The 20,673-nt window shown below is 43.3% G+C and overlaps 1 protein-coding gene across 1 annotated transcript in view; it reads right to left on the bottom strand.

The window, feature by feature from the left end:
• The window catches only part of arhgap39 (Rho GTPase activating protein 39), a gene marked incomplete at both ends in the record, with an annotated part of 19,395 nt that extends 1,095 nt beyond the window's left edge, over positions 1-18,300 (bottom strand). The window contains 8 exons of the mRNA XM_084549001.1: positions 647-846; positions 1,357-1,430; positions 3,752-3,965; positions 4,171-4,356; positions 4,948-5,112; positions 5,389-6,667; positions 14,550-14,963; positions 18,251-18,300. Coding sequence (XP_084405127.1) covers positions 647-846; positions 1,357-1,430; positions 3,752-3,965; positions 4,171-4,356; positions 4,948-5,112; positions 5,389-6,667; positions 14,550-14,963; positions 18,251-18,300 — 2,582 coding nt within the window. The remainder of the gene's footprint in view (positions 1-646; positions 847-1,356; positions 1,431-3,751; positions 3,966-4,170; positions 4,357-4,947; positions 5,113-5,388; positions 6,668-14,549; positions 14,964-18,250) is intronic.
• Positions 18,301-20,673: the final 2,373 nt, after the last annotated feature.

Raw genomic sequence — 20,673 nt, forward strand, 5'->3', positions numbered from 1 at the left:
AATTCCACATTAGTACAGAAGTACACCGATCAGGCATAACATTATGACCTAATATTGTATCCTAATATTGTGTAGGTCTCCCTTATTCCTCCAAAGCAGTTCTGATTCATGGGCCTTCTGAGGGTGTCCTGTGGTGTCTGGCAACAGATTGTTGTTCGTGGAGGGTCTTTGGGTCCTATGGGTTGAGGGGAGGGGCCTCTGTGGATCATCCCACAGACACTCGATTAATCTGAATTTGAATTTGGAGGCCAGGTCAACACCTTGTGCTGTTTTTTGGCTCTTGCCATCAAGGAGTGTCATTGCTATGGGGTGGGGGTGCCTTGGTGCCTTGTCTGGTCTAGGTGGGTGGTACATGTCTAAGTAACATCCACACCAATGTCAGGTCCAAAAGTTTCCCAGCAGAATATTGCATTGTCACAAGATGGTCAATGTTATTCACTTCTCCTGTCAGTGGTCATAATGTTATGCCTCATTGGTGTCCGTATATATATAGACTGATAAAGCTGATTTACATTTCTATATTTAAACACTTCCTGCCTAAAAAAACTAAGAATTAGCTTTGGAAAGCTGATTGGATATTTTTCTTTGCTCTTATACTGTTGAAGTCTTCTCCCTGCAGTCCCTTCTGCTCCACTCTCTCACTCACCTGAAGATGCCTTCTGTCTGGTCTCCATTGAGACCCAGAACCTCCTCAGAGAGGCGAGTCTGCACCCAGGGAAGTTGGCGGTCTGGATACCGCTCCTTCTGCAGTGACATTACCTCCTCTAGGGAGGAACCAAACATGGAGGGACTGAAGATTGCGATCCTGGCGTGCTGGATCTCTTCTATACAGGGCTTCTGTAGGCCCTGAGGAAAGACACACACACACACGTAAAGATGACTTAATACAGCAGGGAAGAGGAAGTCTCACAGTTCATTAATGTGCTGGCCGAGGTTAGCCGGTAAATACCAGTCAAACCCACTGGAGGGCTAAATGTGACAAATGTTTTGTGTCAGCGACCTGCTGAGATTCTGAAAGTAGATGTTACACCGGCTCTGAGCCAAGCTGCTACCTAACAACTCACACACACGCAACACACATACAGTACACTGGTCTCAAGTGTGGCCGTGTAATGTCAAAACTCTTCCAACTGCCTCTGGTCTTAAGGTTGTGATTGCACACATTCAGCCACAAGAGCATAAGTGAGGCGTTCAAGTTCTTTCCAAAAGTGTTGGATTGGATGGAGTTGGATTGTTTACCAGATTACCAGATTGTTTCTAACAGAAGTGCTCATCAGGGTATTTACTGAGGATGAGTCAGGAAGTCGGTAGAGCAGCAGCAAGAACATGAACACAGAAAGAGAGGAAGCTTCTTACCTTCTTGGCTCCAGTCAGAGCAGCTTTTGTCAGTTTCCTGTAGCAGTACTTAGCGTAGCTGCTAATGGCCACCCCTTAGTCATCAGAAAAAGACAACACATTAACACCATTAGGATCCTTCCTACGTGTTCCTTTTTTATTTTTTCCATACATATAGTACTGTGCAAAGCTTTTGGCACTTCAGATGTTTAGTTTCTTCATTCAAATCCATTCCTCAGCACGACAAATCTTCAACTAGTCTCTGGAGGTATGACCCACGATTATGAGATGAGAGAGAACTTGTGTGGACTTTTATTGAAGCCAGTATATTGCTCAGTAAAAACTATGCATAGATCTACTGTTGTCAGCATTTTATTTTCAAGCCATAAACCTATGCATGGTACTTAATGTATACGAATGGAACCTGAAAAACAATTCACTCAGTGGAATAAATTGGAAATAATAGGTGACAATTAGGGACAGGTGATGAGCACGGATTACTAGTTAATCCAGACTCATTTCATTAAATCAGCCTAAAAAACCTCATCTGTAGTTTTTTATTTATTTTTTTTATTTAAACTGAGCAAAAAAAAGAACAAAATGAACAGAGTTTTGATTAATAAATTCAAACAACATTTGTGAGAGCAATCTGTTGTTCACCCTGTTCACCTGGAGGGGGAAGCAGAGCCCCTCTACATTCAAAGCTTTCTGAAGCAACCCTTCATGGCATGTGGTTTTGCAGGTTATAGATTTTCTCTTTTGAATAAGAGCAGTAACCAGTCTGAAGATATTTGCTGGATTGTTTATCGCTATCAGTTTCTCATTTATCCTATTTCATCCCGGAGTTCCCCAAAGAGCAGGGCAGGTCAATATTCATCCATTATAAAAACCTAAACCGTCTGTTTTGTAAATGTGAAATGCAAAAAAAATAAAAATTCTGCTATACCCTTTCACATGTACTTTTTGATAGAGAATAATGTCGACCGTACTATGTAACATAATAAAGATGCAGCCTCTGTCATATAATGAAAGCTGAAACTATTCAGTGCAAACAAGAAGGTCTCGTCTGTATCATAGTTGCTGGGAAGAGCTGTCCTGTAATCAGATCTCATCTCCTCATGCTACCTCGGTCTGATTAACAAATCAATAGTTTGTTCCTTTTCTGAAAATCTGCAGATGAAGATGTGATATGATAAAAAAAAAGCTAATAAATGTAAATCAGCTGTTGGTTCTGATAAAAATTATGTCTGAAGGACAAGCTAAGGAATTTGCATTTCTGCAAAACTTGCATCGCTAACCATCCGTCTCTATATCTGTGATATACGATATTAAAACATAAACCAAGCAGTGATTAGACTTGTGCATAAAAAGATTTTAATTTATAAAGAGCCATGGTTTCCCATACAATCTCAACACTATGGCGACCTGCCAGGGTCTAATTTACTCCGCCATGGTCTCATAATGAAATATTTTTGCACGTGTCCGACGGTGTTCTGCTCGCATTGTGTTTTTCCCATTGCTCCTGAAAGCATCTCTCCCGCCCCTTCCCAAAGCATCTCTCCCCCAAAACCCCCCACTACACTGTGCTCTTGATTATTACACCATGAAGATTTACAATTATTTAAAGAGAGTTGGTCAAAACCTGGAGGAAACGACTCCAGACGCAACGTGAACTAGCTAAGTTTTATAAGCGTTAGCTAGCAAGGTTAGATTGAAAGTCTACTGTTTACTATAAATTAGATTTGTTCACTGATACTTTATTTAATCTTATGTACATTTGTCCACAGAATACCACGTCTCAGCAGCATTATGTTTAGTATCTGCACAGGCTGTTGCTTGTTTGTCGCTAAATCCAATAAGCGCATTAATGCGGTAATTTAAAGACGGACTGATACAAAATGCATGATCTTATTTTATGTGTAGACATTTCATATACTGTGCAAATTGTTTTTAATAGCTGGGATAGCATCATAATTATGGGTTTTTATTAAGACAGTAGAGTAGAGGTTGTGAAGGTAACCAGGGCATGATTTTTTTTTTTTAAACAATCAGGGCACTGAATGATACCTGAGTCTGATTACATTGATTTGCTTTACTTCGCTAAAACTCTGCTTAAATTGTGCACTGACCCTTGCACCTCACAGATATGTAATATTGTCTTTCTTTGTCTACTCTCACAACTTGTATGGAAATCTGCAGATGTAATTCTTATGCAGAAATGTAGAGAATTCTGATGGGGTCCAAATACAGTGTACGTAAATGAAAATATAACCGTATAAATATTCACAAAACGCAGGGATCAAAGGAAATGCATCCTCTAGAAACCATAAAAATATAAAATAAGGTATGTTCTGCTCCCATCACCACAATCCTGTGTTGCTAGTACTGAATGGCTGAGAATATGCAGCTCCCTCACCCTTGGTGTCGTTCAGAGGATCCATGTGTCTGCAGATGTAGCCCTCCAAGTAGGTGTGGAACCGAGGCGTCGGGGGGAAGAAGGCCAGACATATGGCCATCAGCTCCCAGCCTCGCTCCAGACTGTCATAGCGGAAGTTCTCTGTGGTTTGGCGGCACAGCTGGATGTAGAGCTCGTCACGCAGACCCTGGTTACTCCACCCCCGCACCACCACCTATAACAGAGACATGCAAAGAATATGAATAAACATTCACAATTCTATGATGATGAGAAAACATTAGAAACACTAAAATCTAATTAGTGACACAGATTCCCCCTACACAACCCTGAGGTGTCAGGTTCAAACCAACGGATATATTTAGTTACATATAGTGAGAGATTCCTGCAGGACAGGGTATTGATTCAGACAGGCCACACACCTCCAGAGCCACAGAAACGGGGTCAGACTTGGAGCGGCGGTCTCCCATGTAGGTCTGGATGAGCTTAAAGATGTCCACCGCCTCCTTCTTCACATTGCGGTCTGAGGTCACGATCATGGGCTTCTTGATGGGCTCGCTGCTCCAGGCCAGCATGTTGGCAATAGACACCTTTCTTCTAAACAGACCCTGAGAAACCAAGGTCAGAGAGACAAGGGAATACAGTGGGAGTCATTTCCCTCATAAGATCACACCACAGCTGCACCACTAAATGTTTTGCACAAGTGTTTTGACACTTTCTGAGATAGGTGAAGACGATGTGGTCACTGTGATTGATTGATATGATTTGGAGTTCATCACCCTTTCAGTGTATGTTAGCAATAGATGAATGAAATACTAGTGTATAAAACAAGACAAGTTAATCTTCTGTGAAATTAATCAACACCCTGACTACAACTGTGAGACCAGATACTGTAGTCGCGTCAAAACTGGGTTTATTGGGAGTTTCAGGGGCCCCCGGGTGTAAATGCATGATTCATGTGTTCCCCTAGTCACATCACGTGTTAGTTTTAGCTCTTATGTCTGCCATTACATATGGGGATAAATTAATGGGTAGTGTGGGACATAAACTGAGTCATAACTTTCACTTTAGTACACTTGAGGACAGCAAAACACAACAGACCATTTTATAAACGTTGAAGATGAGAAAACCGACAAAATATGGCGCTCTGGAATCGCTAGCAAGAAACAGAGACAGGTGTTTCACGTCCTCTCGAGTACCTGTGTATGTTTGTTGAAGTGCTTGGACGCCCAGTTCTCTATGTCGGTCTCCGAGGACGGCTTCCTCAAGGTGAATTCTGGGAAAATGCCACAGCTAGCGCTCGGCATCATGTTCCTGGCATTTCGACTGGCTTCAAACTGAGCACAGGCTCCGAGGTCCTCCGACTGACAGGTGAGGACACAGAGGAAAGGAAGACGCCGTGAATCATCTGACTTAATTAAAATAAAGTAGCATCTGATATAGGAAAATATATGGTAGGTTACTGGATGCTTTCTATACTATAGGTTGATTATATATATTATATATACTATAGATGAGAGCAAACAGGCTTCTCGATTCTTCTACATGTCCTGAAAACATAAAGAACTGACGATAAAATTCTTTGAACCTCGATGTAAAACTAGACACACAACAACCCAACAATAAAAATCCAGCTGTACCTGTGACGGGTGGAGATAAGGCTCAGGGGAGGCCAGGTTGGTCTGGACAGAGAGGCTTTTCTCAAGCAGGGCCTGAGGGAAGCCAAGGCGATCGAAGGTGCTGCGTTTCCAGTGGTGGCCTTCGCTCTGTGCCAGCGCCTCATCCTCACTGAATGCCCTCACCACTGGGCCCGGTAATGGCAGCGGCACTGCCCCGTCGCTCTCATAGCCGTCCTTGGAACCGGCCACGCCGCCTCCCTGCCCGGAGTCCCAACTGCTTCTCTGTTTCATCACCTGCTGGGCCTCCCACGCCAGTCTGGCCTGGGCCAACATCGCCTCAGAGGCCGTGCCCGACAGCTCCCCTTCCCCGCAGCGCGCCAGCTCCTGGGGGAGGGACGGTTTGCGGCTCTTGCGCTTGCGGTTGCCGCCGGGAGAGAAAGCCCCGGGGCCGGCTGTAGAGGAGGAGGACAGGGAGTGGGTCTGGCTGGACGTCCAGGATATTGAGTCCTCATAAAGCAACCTCTGGCCTCCCTCTCCACCTTCTCCACTGTAGTCCAGAAGTAGACGAGGGTCCCGGATCAGAGACTGGCTGTGCTGCAGTGTATAGGAACCCCCGTATGAACCACCGTAGCCCCCCGTGGTCCCGTAGCGCAGCAGACGGTCAGCAGTTTTGAAGCGAGGGCTGGAAGACGACTGCTCCACATACACCAGCTGCTTAACATACTCCTTCCCCACAGGACTGTACTCCAGACTTTGGGTTTTTTCTGGACACTTCTGCCTGGTCAGAACCAGCTGGCCATAGGGCGACTGGCCCTGCTTGGGGGAGTGGTAGAGGGGGGCTGAAGTCTTGCGAGCAGGTGACTTGCCAGTGCCATAGAAGGAAGAGTCAGACAGGTGCATGTCAGTGGGCGGCTCTTCGTAGATGGGAGGGGGCTGATACTCGGACGGCGGCTCCTCGTACAACGGGGGTTCGTACGCGTAGCGGGGCGAGGGAGGCTGGGAGTCGGCCGATGAGCGCCGATGAGTGCCGGTGCCCCCCAGCTCAGCACGTTTGAGGAAGGGGGACTGACGGCGGTCGGCGTAGAGAACGGGGGAGCCGTCAGGTTCTGAAGGCGCGTTTCCTCCAGACGAACGGCGGGTTCGTGAGGTCGTGCCCCCTCCTGAAGGAGCACCACCAGGGGTGGGGGGGTCACAGGGAGAGTAACCATTTCCCTGATGGGCCAAGAAGCTGGGCTCTCGGTCTGTCACCTTGATCAGCATCCGTTCTTTTGTACCAGTGTTCCACCTGAAGGGAGAAGTCCTGAGAGGAGAAAAGAGAAATGGATTTAGACTAGGGATGTATATCTCCACCACTGAGGCCGATTCGATACGCATCTCGATATGCTGCCATCAATACGATACATTTATGATACACTGAAGCTCCCTGTCAATACGATGCGATACGATTCACTCCTGTTCAAGATACGATGCGATTCAAAAATGATTTGATAACGATATGACTAAATTATAAAAGGATTCGGTTCGATATGATGTGATCATTCGATACAGTTAGTTGCAGTATGAGAGACTATTAGCCCATATCAGGTTTCTTACCTCAATAGCAAAATTCTGCTTTACTCTATGTATCAATTTGAGGGATGTATTTAATATTTGGTAGTTTTTTTATGGAGCAAGCCAAGAAATCATATTTAAAAAAAGACATGATTCAGTATGTACAGACAGCATTCAATTTTATCTATAATAAGCACTCCTTACTCCTAATTATGTTCTCTGTCTCTATAATTATACAAAATGTATAAAACTTCACAGTTGAACTGTTTCAGAAAGCACAGTATTAACAATGTGCATAGTGCAAACAATATGACCAGCAACACATACTACTGTCTGCTAGACTGATGCTGTGCTTGACAGTGTTTCAGTTATTGTTTGCAAATTGCGTGCGTCTTGTCAAGTTGACCTCCTCGCTTGAAAAACCCGAAATACTGCCACACGTTTGATTTGTGTGTCTTTTTTGGTGCATTAAATATCTCATCGCTGCACACGTCGTTCTCGTTTGCCTCCATATTTGTTGTGTACAACACCTGTTTGCGTCAGTGCTCAAGGACGCGATGGTGCATTCAGGTTGCCTCGGAAAATAGGATAAGACAGGGAATAGATACTACAACATGAAATAATCGATTTAACAATGGTTATTTACCGGTGCAGACAGACTAGAAGAGATGCACCGCAAATTCACCCGTAAATTATATCCGACGCACCTTGAATCTACCGGTGCAGTCGCATCGCAAATGTTTGTATCGGACCACCGATATGAATCGGTGAATCTCGACATCCCTAATTTAGACGCGTAACACTGCGTAAGGATTTAAGAAGAGATTTCTAAAAAAAGAATTCTAAACAACGGTGTGAGGATGAGTGGAAGTAGGCAAGGTTTGAACTTCTTCTAAGAAACCTACTGTCAGTTTGCATACTTACAACTGAGTGCAACACAGTGAGTGTCTCTGAAAGGGACTGAAAGTGTGTCCTATCCAAATCTGCAGAACTAATTGTTTTCTAAGGCACACAAAGGACAGCTTTTCAAAAAGCGGAAATGGACTTTACACTTATAAAAGAAAAAATTATGCACAAATTAACTGTAACGTGGAAGTGAAAGTGCAATCAGGACTTAATTTTACTCTCTGAGAATAGGTTTTGTTTGTTTTAATTTTCACTTTGGCTGCAATTATTTATTATCAAACACACAAATGATTTAAATTTAGTTTTAGATTTTTATTTTGTCATACATCATGAATATGACATGTATTAGTGAAAATTGTTTTAACTATATTTAAGAATGAGAAATGTGCTGAATCAGCCACAACATTATGACAGGAGAAGTAAACAACATTGACCATCTTGTGACAATTCAGTGTTCTGCTGTGAAACTTTTGGACCTGGCATTAATGTGGATGTTACTTAGACATGTACCACCCACGTAGAGCAGAACAGGCACCCCCATCCCATAGCAATGACCCTCCTTGATGGCAGCAGCCATCCCCAGCAGAATGCAGACACACAAAAACAGTTTAAGAACGACTCAAAAAAACATGAAAAACAGCACAAGGTGTTGACCTGGCCTCGAAATTCACTAGATCCCAAACTGATCAGGTATCTGTGGGATGCACTGGAACAAGCCTGATCCTCTCCTCAAACCATAGGACCCAAAAGCCCCCACTAACAATATTCTGTCTCCAGACACCACAGGACACCCTCAGAAGACCCATGTCCATTCTCCGATGAGTCACAACTGGTTTGGAGGCACAAGGGAGAGCTCCACAATATTAGGCAGGTGGTCATAATCTTATGCCTGATCGGTGTAATGACGGTGTAATTTAATCTTGGTTCACTTCTGTCACCATAATATTGATCGTGCCACATTTTCACAGCTAAAACCCAACAAGCAGCACTCGGTGGCGACAACAGACCTTCACTTCATCGGCTCAAACCCACTTCATTCATTCATTCATTCATTCATCCATTCATTCATTCTGCTCATCAGACAACAGGGAAGAGGAGGGAGGGTGGTATTTGATGAAGAACAAGAGGCGAACTGAAGGAGAGGGAAGGAAGTGTGAAATCGATTTCTGCATTGGCCAGCCCCAAACGCTTCAATGCAGACCGATCTCCAAGGGCAGTGCTTAATAGTGCCAGTGTGTGCGTGTGTGCGTGTGTGTGTGTGTGTTTTTATTTCTGTGTACTTGTGAACGCTGCATGTGTGTGTGTGTGTGTGTGAGAGAGAGAGAGACAAGGGGAACAAAGAGAGCACAATTACGCATTACAGGGCTGTGGTAACAAGTATTAAAAATTCTCTGCACTCAAGAGCTCTGACTCACTTCCTTTCTCTCTCTTCTTCAGGTTAGCCACCTCTCTACTCTGGATCTTCTATAACCATCATGTGTTTACCTATTCCTCTTTTTCTGTCCACCATAATTTTTCTGCTAGGTCTCCTCCTTCTTACTACAATGTACAATTTCTTTTAAAAAAAAACAAAAACAAACAGTAAATAGTTTTTTTTCCCTCGCCTTATTATCATTTGATAATAACAACTAAGTTACAATGATCCCCTTTTTTCATATTGTATATCTTCCTTTGACACAGCTGGACCAGACTCCGACCTCCAACCAAGATGATATTTTATGTTATAATAATTTGCTTTCCATGCTTCTTCAACAAAAGCAAACTAAATACTATATCTGGATTGCTCACGTCTTGGAGAGGCAAAGAAGAGACACTGTATTTATTTAGAAACAATCATGTTTTACAGGGAGTCTGGAGTCCTTCGTGATATATCAATATTCTTCTCAGTAGCTGAATTGAACCTACAACATTTGGGATACAGTGACGCCACACGTCTGTGCATAAAGCTACAGCCATCATTTATTTGTCTCTCTTTGCCATGTATGGATGTTTTAATTGTAGCCACACGGCTCATCTGGAAGTATGTGAATTATTTTTCTGCATGGTGTGTACAGGCTTAATGGAAAAAAATGGTCAGTTTATAGAGATAAAATACATATGTCAAATTGAGAGTCAAATTCATTTCAGTTCAGGGGCCACATACAGCGCAATTTGATCTTAAGCGGGCCGGACCAATAACATAACAGCAAAATAACCTACAAACAACAACAAAAACATAAAATTTGCACATAGGCAAAGCTTTTATTTTTAGTTTTTTTATTTTATTTTATTTTTTTAAACTATTTTTTAACTCCTATTTTTTTCAAGAGTTTTTTTTATGTGTGACTGAAATACAGTGACCAAGCAATTTCCCTTCTGGATCAATAAAATCGATCCGAGTCTAATTTTTTCCCTTTGTTTAGTGCAAAGAAATACAAGAACATATTTACAAAACATATTTTTAAGAAAAATAAGTGTAATTTAAGCGCATTGCTCCCATCTGCTGTTTAGTTCTGGGTTTCAATGTTTTGTCCGCACCTCTTGCTAAAAGAGTGCAACCCTTAACGGACAAATTCAGAATAGCAGCGACTTTTATTGAAAAACTGCAGCAAATTTCTCCAATTAATTTTCCCACTTTTCAAACTGATTGGGGGCCAGATTGGACCGTCTGGCGGGGCCGATTTTGTTTTACACCCCCTGATATACAATGAAATTGTAATGGAATAAAGACACAGAGGGAGGAAATGAAGCCAAACTGTATCCAAACCCCCAGAGCTTTTTGTTATGACTTACTGAACATGACTCATCGCATCCCACTGCAGCCACAAATTGAAGGAATACAAGATTATATCTTTTAATACTCTATAAATCACTTGTTATTGTCCAGATGTGGTCACAGATTTTCTCTCCTCGGGTTCCAAACTAATCACAGACCACAGCAAAGATCATTCGGAGGCGTGGTTTGATGTAGCAGATTTCTCTTGCATCTTGTCGTTTTATATTTCTTTTATGTGGTTAGTGGTGTTTTGTGTTGATAGTAAGTCAGACTTTTACTGTGCATGTGATAACAAACATCTTGAACTTTAAATCCTGTTGATGTAGTTTGGTTTAGTTTGTAGTGTGCTGCACATTTACCAAGTGTGGACATGGAAATCCTCCCTTCAGCTCAATCAGTCCTCAAGGTCAGGTAGCAGTTTACAATGATTTTCTGATTTGCAGTCGATGTATGAAAGTGTATTAGTCAACTTAATTCTATTAAGCTTTACGAGTGTTTACAAGGTCATACAGTATGTTTGGATGACAACCAAATATCTATGATGAGCTTCAAGTGCTGCCCTATTTCCTCCATTGTCAGGAACTCAAAAGTGATTGGACACCATTGTTATGTGGTCACCACTTCTGTGAAAGCACAGCATGTGTTCAAATCTGAAAACATCCTTTTAAATGTACGTACGAACAACACTGTCCAGGAGACAGACACAGACATCAAGCGTAAAAACAAGACTTCACAAGAGAACGTACAGCGCATTCATCAGCAGACGGCAACAATTCAATAATAGAAAGGCCAGACAAGACGGTTCATGAACAGCAGTCTTTAGACCGATAAAAAACATCTTTACCAGAATGAGGAGAAGAAAAACGTATGGAGGCTTGCTTGGACTGGCTCATGGCCCAAAGCATACGACACAACCTCTATAACACAGAGGAGGCACACTATGAAGAAGTTGAATATTCTGCAATGGACAAGTCAGGCGCCCCGATCCCGATCTACCTGAGGATTCATTTCACCTGCTACAGATGAAACTAGAAGAGGAAAGAGCCACAAATAAACCACAACTGAAGACAAAGACTTTGCAAAGCATCACAAAGGACGAACCCGTTTTTTGATGGGTTAACCTCACAAGTAAGGTTAAAGGAAACAAATGGCCCTCGCCTTCCAGCCCGTTGACGAAAGTAGGGCAGTAGTGTCACTTCAAAGAGACAGTGACATGACTATATTACTTGGCTGCAGATGTGCCACCAGGCCTCTCATCACACACAAGCATCAAATATTTTAAAACAAAAGATTTGAGGTCATTTTTTAGACCATCTGCGATTAACTCCCTTTTATAGACCGAAATGAGATGGGGGTAAAGGTTTCATGGGAGTAATTTTCCTGCATTTCAACCTGAACATAGTAGATTTACATGTTAGCCACACTCTCAGGCTGGTGTCATCTCCTCTAGTTTCCTTCTAATCCTGGATCCCTTTGGTTTGGTCTCGACTCTCATCTATCTACCAGAAGCACTTGAAAGACGTTCTCACCTCCCCACACCAAGTGATTAAATCTGATATTACCATCATTCATGTTATTTGGATTCAGATAACAGTAGAAGTAAGAGTTATTCCTTTCCACCACCAGCATTTTCTTTACCTCCTTGGTTGTGAACTCTAATCCAGTAGGTTTGAAACAAGCACAGTCAACCTGAAAAGACAAGGGAATGGGCTTGAACAGCCTCTCATTCACCTGAATGAAACCATGGCATTGACATAGTAGATCCAACAAAAAAGTTTGAACTTTATCTGACAAAGTGTTCAATCAAATGTGTGGCACTTTACATTTACCACCTCCCATCTTCTTTCTGATCTTCTTTTCAGTCATCTCTCTGCCTGGCTTTCCCCCCTCACTCCCTCCTTTAATAGGATCCTTGGTGTGTGGGGGGAAGCAGAGATGTGTAGAGGTCAATAGCTCACATCTGTCAGGGGGGAAGCTGTGTGGTCTATGACAAACAGCCTGTCCTGCTTTCTTTAATAGCATTTACTCTCTCCAGACACCATCTTAAGCCTGACATTCAGCCTCCATACTGAAAGCTCAGTGTCATTTCGGTGAAGCGATGACCAGAAAGTATCACGCCACTGATTCCAAATTCATATATTTATTATGAATAGACCCCGTTTTGGAGCATGTGCACAGGTTCAGACAGGCTTCGTTGGGGTGTTTTCATATTAGAACATAACATAATAGACAGTATTACACTTTTAACATACACCGATCAAGCATAACATTATGACCACTGACAGGAGAAGTAAACAACATTGACCATTGACAATTCAATGTTCTGCTCGGAAACATTTGGACCTGGCATTCATGTGGATGTTACTTAGACATGTAGCACCCACCTAGACCAGACCAGACACCCCTACCTCATAGAACCAGCACAAGGTGTTGACCTGGCCTCCAAATTCACTAGATCCCAAACTGATCAAGTATCTGTGGGATGATCCACAGAGGCCCCTCCCCTCAACCCATAGCACCCAAAGGCCCCCACGAACAACATCCTGTTGCCAGACACAACAGGACACCCTCAGAAGGTCCATGTCCATTCTCTGATGAGTCATATCTGTTTTGGAGGCACAAGGGAGACCTACACAATATTAGGAAGGTGGTCATAATGTTACGCCTGATCTCACCTTGGTTTGATCAGATGTGTCTTTGTGTCAGAAGGGAGTTTTTCCTCTTTACATTCATCAAACAATGTTCCAGGGTGGATTGTTGGGTTTCTCTCTATAATATTGCGTTGTTGCCCTGTGATGTCATACAGCACCTTATGATTATGATTAGTTAAAAATAAAACTGAATGAAATAGGAACTACTGTGGGTGCAAAAAAAAAAAAAAAAGCAAACTGTCTGTATTACTTTACTGGCGCACGTGAATGTTGTTTCAAATGCAGTTTTTCAAGTGAAATGGTGATACCTGCACAGAGCAGAAGCACCTGCAACCATGACCATAGAAGCTGCGTCGGCACAGAGCCGTTTTTCAAAAGGACAGCGCTGTGCATGTAAAAGGGGTTGATGATGATGATGATGATATGCTCTTTCTCACAAAGCACAGGATGTTGTTGGTTTTTTTTCTCAGCAGAATTTAAAACTGCTGACAAAACAGTGCCAAAAAGTCAGAAGGTCGTTAATAACATGGCTGCATCAGTGTGACAAATCTGTGTCACCGTACAGCAGCGTTCTCCTTGAGCTACAGACAGAGGTTGTAACTGTCCGTAAGAGCAGTGATTTACCGTTTCTTTCAGTGTCCAACAGTGTGAATAACTGGCTAGGACGGCTATAGGGCGCTCTGTGTGTGTTCAGTGCGGGTGCGGGTGTGTTCTCCTGCTGATGAAGAGAAGACATTTGCAGGACACTGTGACCCCAGCCAGGCACATCCAACCAATCACTGCAGACTGCAGCAGATTACAGCAAACCAAGCCTGGTTAGACAGGGGTGAGGAGGGAGGTGACAGCATACTGGGGGTGAGTGAGGGAGACAAACTGAGTGTAAAACAAGAGGTGAGAGGCTTTGAATTAATCGGCAGTGACAGAAACGGAAAGGAATAGCTCGGTGGCCGGATAGGAAGAGATGCCAAGGACGAGGTGGAGAGAAGTGTGACAGGTATAGTTTTAGATTGACAAGCTGCTTGCACAGATTTAAATGTGCAAATCCAGGCACTCCCACACTACACTACTACTGCAACTCCTTGTGATGGCAGATGATGATTTGTCTGCAGTGTAGATGAGTCTAATGTGGGAACAAATACTTGGATATTGTGACAATTGCTGCTTGAGGAAAAGCATCCGACTTCATGCAGCAACGTCTGAAGCCACACATAGCTTTGCACAACTCTTCACATATACAGTATACACAACAGACGTGTGACCTTCAAAATAATGAACTAGTATCTTCTCTTTTGCAGGTTTCTGTTTGCTAGCAGTCTTACCTATCCGCATCCTCTCTGTTGCCCTGCTTTTCAGAAAGCTCCTGGTCGAGAGAGGAGGAGGTGCTTCCCTCCCGGCTGACCCCGCTGTTACGTCCTGGGCTGTTGTCGGCAGATGCTCTCCCTCCTCCGCCTGCAGGACGGGGGTTGGTCGTATCTGTGTGCTGCTTCAGCGTCTGCAGCTTGGCCAGGGGGATGATGTCGCAAGCCTGAGGCCGGTGCCACACTGTGCGCTGGGTGGAGGCATTGTAATAGTAGAAGCGTGAGGTGTTGGGGTCAAACAGCTCCCACCACTGGTTGTCACCGGTCCGCTTGATGCAAACACCCTGCGGAGGATCCCACACGCATTCTCCCGTCAGCAGGTTGGCGTACATACGCTCCCGCGTGCGAGGCTCAATGATCTCCACCCACTCCAACCTGTGAGGAGAGAGAGTTCAGCATAAGACTACTAGACACAACCACTTCTGCCTCCATAGAGAAATTGCAAGTGAAGAACAACATGGCAGCTCACTCAAGGAAATTCTTGTATGGAAGAGTGAGGAGAGATGAAAGACCAGCATGACCAGTTAAAGTTCATGTACAGTCTTTGTATTTGTGGTCAGGCAAACTCCATACTAACATTTCTCTGCTGTACAAATGACACCTTCAGGTCACTGACAGTACATGTGCACTGGTTCCCGTCTTGAAACTACATTTAATATATTTTTCAGATACTTTGACATTTCTTTAATTTATGAATAATGGATATAGATTAATAATAGATGCCCATAGGCCATGGTTTTGGCAGGTTTATTTGCTTTGTGGGCTGTAGAGTAAAAAATGGGTACATCTTCTTCAAACATGGCTATCTATCTAGAGTTAAAGGGAAACTACTGTTTTTTACAACCTGGACCTTATTTCTGGCATAAAATACGGTTGTTTACTCACCCATGTAACTTTTGTGTAATTCGTATTCCTTCGGGAGATATTAAGATCAACGTATATCCATATAGTGGGAGTGACTGGGGCACCGAAACGAAGCCTCTAAATTACACATTATCTGCTGCGAAACTCGGTCATTTCACCAATATTTTGTTTTCGTACACTAGTGCTATTCCCCGTTGAGTCCGGAGTTACCTGTTATCATCATCCGAGGTCGGTAGATTGACCTACAGACTCCGGATGATGTCTTCTGACCTGGATGATGTCGTCTCTGTTTGCCTCGCACACCCATACTGGTTGGTTTGTTTACCTGTAATTTGCTACTGCTAGTTTTTTTGCAACATTTTTCTGATTCTGAGGTTGTGGACGAACCATAGCAGTAGCAAATTATAAAAATTGGCGAAATGAACGAGCTTCGTGGCAGATAATGCGTTATTTAGAGGCTGCGTTTCGGTGCCCCAGTCACTCCCACTACATGGATATACACTGATCTAATTATTTCCCCAAGGAATACAAATTACACAAATGTTATATGGGTGAGTAAACACGATTGTATTTTATGCCAGAAATAAGGTCCAGGTTGTAAAAACAGTAATTCCCCTTTAAAGTCATTAAAATGACAGTTTAATATCCAAATTTTTACATTGCATTGCCGCAGAAACTGAACCTGGCTCAACATTCGTCTCAAACAACCCTCTGGTTAATGACAGTCTGTTGCATCTCTTCACTGGACCCACTGAAAGTATAAACAGCAATGTGTATTTTTCCAAGTCAATGTGACCATGAAGATAGTAACAAAACCTCTGCATTATCTGGGAGAAGACGCCTTTTTTTTGACAAAACAGACGGCAACAATCTGTCCCTACTAGGATTTATCTAGTGCAGCTTACTTCACAGAGCAAATCAGTGATTACGGAGTTGGAAAAACGCTCCCGAATTTCATGATCCACTCTGGCATGAGCTGACAGAGTAGCTTAACAACTACATCATCCCCTCTTCCTATGCATGAGGGGGGGATCGAGCATCGACCGCCGTGCTGTCAGCTGATGTATCACAGAGGGACTAACGTGTAAACACAACTAAACACAATATTTTTCAGTACCCGTGACGTACTTGCTCCTATAAGACCATTATTCCGCTGAATACACAAATGAGTACATCAACTGCAAACTTGCAACTCGTGACTCCACGTGTACATTTAGACATACAGGTTCGAAGTCTCAAAAATGGCAAGTCTTCCTCAGCTGAGATCAACAGGAGTGAAAGACTTCAGTGACACTCCTTGATGGCAGCAGTCATCCCCAGCAGGATGCAGCCTGACGCAGACACACATACACACACAGAAAAACAAGGTGTTGACCTAGCCTCCAAATGTTCAGTGGTCTGTAAAACCTCCAGGTATACCCGTATACTGTATTATCATCACATTAGCAGCAGTGATTTCAGACACGGTTCTTTGCTGCTCTTTAAGCTGAGCTTGGTTAAGCATGGTGGCAGTTATTGCTCGCTCCTATGTATGCTTGTGTGTGAGAGAGAAACAACAGAGAGGCAAAATGGTACATCCGCTGTCAGAGCGAATGCACGTCAAATGGAGCAGAACAGGCCAGTTAAATAGAGAGATCCAGAGCGGAGATAGTAGGATTAATTGGCCATAATTGGTTGATGTGGTGGTGTTCCCGATGACCCAGTTTAGAGGGGCTACTCTTCTCCCTTCTCTCTCCTCTGCAGAGACGGCCTCTGTACCATTGCTAACCTACTCTGAGAGGCACTACTTTACAACCATGGACCCAAAACATGTTATGTCAAGCAGCTTCCAACCAGGGCTTTTAAAACATATTTCTCCTTTTTACGCTTTGTAACTATATAAAAAGATTAAAAAACAAATAAATAAAAAAACAAAACCTTACATCAACAACTTCTCAGCTGGCATTGTTGGAAGTGTTGAGTGCAGCCTTCAGTAAGTACAGACAGAGGATCCATCAGCCTTGTTTTTAGATTTAAAGGGGAACTATTGTTTTTTACAACCTAATTTGTAGTTCTTCGGGAGATATATCAGTGTATATCCATATAGTAGGAGTGACTGGGGCACCGAAATGCAGCCTCTAAATAACGCATTATCTGCCGCAAAACTTGTTCATTTCACCAATATTTTGTTATCGTATGCTAGTGCTATTCCCCGTTGAGTCTGGAGTTAGCTGTTATCATCATCTGGGGTCTGTAGATTGACCTACAGACCCTGGATGATGTCATCTCTGAGCGCCATACGCACCCGATCGGCTTGTTTACCTGTAATTTGCTACTGGTAGTTTTTTTGCAACATGGCTAATATTTTTCAGATTCTGAGGTTGTGGACGAACCACAGCAGTAGCAAATTACAGGTTAACAAGCCAACCGGCTTGTTAACCTCTAATGCGTTATTTAGAGGCTGTGTTTCGGTGCCCCAGTCACTCCCACTATATGGATATACGCAGATCTAAATATCTCCCGAAAGACTACAAATTACACAAAAGTTATATGGGTGAGTAAACAACGTATTTTATGCCAGAAATAAAGTCCAGGTTGTAAAAACAGTAGCTCCCCTTTAAGGCTCTTATAGAGTACTGTGGGACCTAGACGCACATAGCCTGTGCCGGTGTGAGCCATTTATACTCGTGCATCCGTCAGTCTGGCTCGCTCTGTAAAAACGCCACCCAAACACTAGTCACGCTCCGTCTCTCTGCGCTGTCGTCATATAGCTTCTGTGTCAAATTGATGCAGAAGTCTAAACCGCCCAGAAGTCATACCTCTCCAACATGTGCTGCACATGCAAAGCTTCAGACGCATATTCTGCCATAATTAAAGCATAGGTGGTGTTTAGAGCAACCCTTACGCATACATATGCAGTCATGGAGGATGCAAGAATTCAGCTTATGTATGGTTAAAGTGCTATACTCTCCCCTCTTGCCCAACTTTATGAAAAGACACAGCAAACATTTGTCCAACACAGCCTTTTGTAGCTTTTAGCACGGACAGATGGACCTCCATGGCTACTGAAAGTTTTCCAAGTGTGACTACATCCCACTACATCCCTTTGGAGTGGGAGATAAAAAGCTGTGGTTTGCAAACACACAGCCCTTATGAGAGCCACACAAGTGAGCATCTCTCTAAAGCCCTGATACAAGCAACGACAGATTGGAAACTGGAGAGGGGCAACAGCGCAAGAACATAGCGAAAGCAATTAGTGCAACAGCTGGACGGGGGCCACAGACTGGGCGCATTCAACACGCTGTGATGTTTGCAGCCAAAACCCCAGTCTCACTAAACCAGCACAACTGCTGATAATGCCCTGAAAATTAAAGAGGAGACACTGGAATTTGTCAGATAACAAACCCCATGTCACTGCTTGTTCAAACGGTTACTTAAAGCGGCAGGCCTCCTTCTTTTGTGGCCTATGCACAATAATATCAAGAAGAATATCAAGGACATTGACGTCTTGACTGTGAGGCAAAACTGGCAGACCTCATTAAATTCTCAAACCTCTGAAGACTGTCAAGACACAAGCACAGAGAAAACCCACTCTGATGAAATCCTTGACACCGACAGATGAAGACAGCTCCACCATGAAAGACGCCAAGACGGCCGGCCTTCACTCAAGACCTTTCAAGGTGTATCTGCACAGAGTTACAGAGCTTACATCCAAGGATGGGAGTCGATTTCACTATTCATGACTTGACTGTGATAGGAGAGGGAAAAAAAACAAGAGGAGTGGGCAGGACAGAGGCGACAGGGTTGCAACGCAGAGTAAAGGACAATTATCGATGTTTCACACCGACAGAGCCTTTGGGCACGTCTGAAGTCTGAAGTTGCTGAAGTGTTGAGAGTGATGGTTTTAAAACTCTGTACACTGTAAGATTTGAAGTTATCACATACACAACTGGATGGGACGGGAATGAATATCTGGTGGCAGACTGGTCCTTAAATTCTGTGGCTAATAAACCTGCTGTGATTAGCAGTGAAAATCATACTGATGTCGTAAGTTGGATGCGGAAATAACCCTCACCTTTATCATCCGAACTAAGCCCATGTGTAGTCCACCCGATTCATTGCCAACGTCTAACGCGCAATTTCATTGTTGGTTGTCCCAAAGACAAAGAGGAAGTTGAGAGGTGACTGCGCCTTTTCAGTCGTTTACTCACCCTTTGCACATCAGGTTCTTTTTTTTAAATCCTCTCTTAAAACACATTTTTTTCTCTTTGGCTTTTAACTCAGTTTGAGATGTCGGCTCTTATTGGCGAACCCTACGCCGTAACCTGATGTGCACCTTCTGTCTTAGCCCCGTGACAGACTGGTAACCTGTCTAGGGTGCAGCATGAGTTTGCAAAGTGCAAAAATGACAAAGAAGACATGACCTGCAATTTTTAAATAAAGGTATTCGTCCACTGTTTCAGTAAGAGTAGTGGACACCCAGGACTAAACTGCAGTGTTTTGGAATTGCACTTGTATTTCTTAAGAAATTTCAAGTTGTTCATAAAAGGTTTTTTAATTCTTTACAGGGGTGTTACTGTAGGGCAGGCCTATTCAATTAGCGGGCCACATGCGGCACAGAAACAACCCCAGCCTGTGGCCCGGCCCACCTGAACTGAAATGAATTGAAGAAATGCAGAGGACAACTCGCTTCACAAGATTTCAGAAATTCCTACAGTGTTTCAGACTGCGAATGCAACACTCCGCATAGTCTCGTCTCCTCGTTTTGAAGCATAGCTAGCAGTCTGAAATAGGTAATTTTCTACTCTGAAACGTAGGATTGACAATGAAAACTGTTGATTTAAACATGTCTGGTCCGCCAACATTTCTTGATTTTTTCCTACCAAGGTCAGTGAAGTTACCGTATATGGTTCCTTGAGTCCCTTAAGTGGGAAACAAATGTAAACATGTATTTAGACCAGTAGAACGTAAGTGCTGATTGTCAACATACACATTATCACATTAGACAACATCAGGCCACTTCTTTGTAGTACCTGATAGTTCATGCAGAGGTTGACCTTGCTGACCACATTTGACCCTGATTTGATCTGAGAACGCTGCCTTGATCTTCGCTGATTGACTGGATGAAACCACATGCTTCTAAACCTCACTGAGAGGACGCACCGGGACGCACTTTTAAAATGTGTGTGGAAGGGCGGGATTGGCAGGACAAACCGGCTGTTGGCTCAATCACATTCTCCGA

This window comes from Chelon labrosus (assembly GCF_963514085.1).
Source record: "Chelon labrosus genome assembly, chromosome: 7".
Lineage (NCBI taxonomy): Eukaryota > Metazoa > Chordata > Actinopteri > Mugiliformes > Mugilidae > Chelon > Chelon labrosus.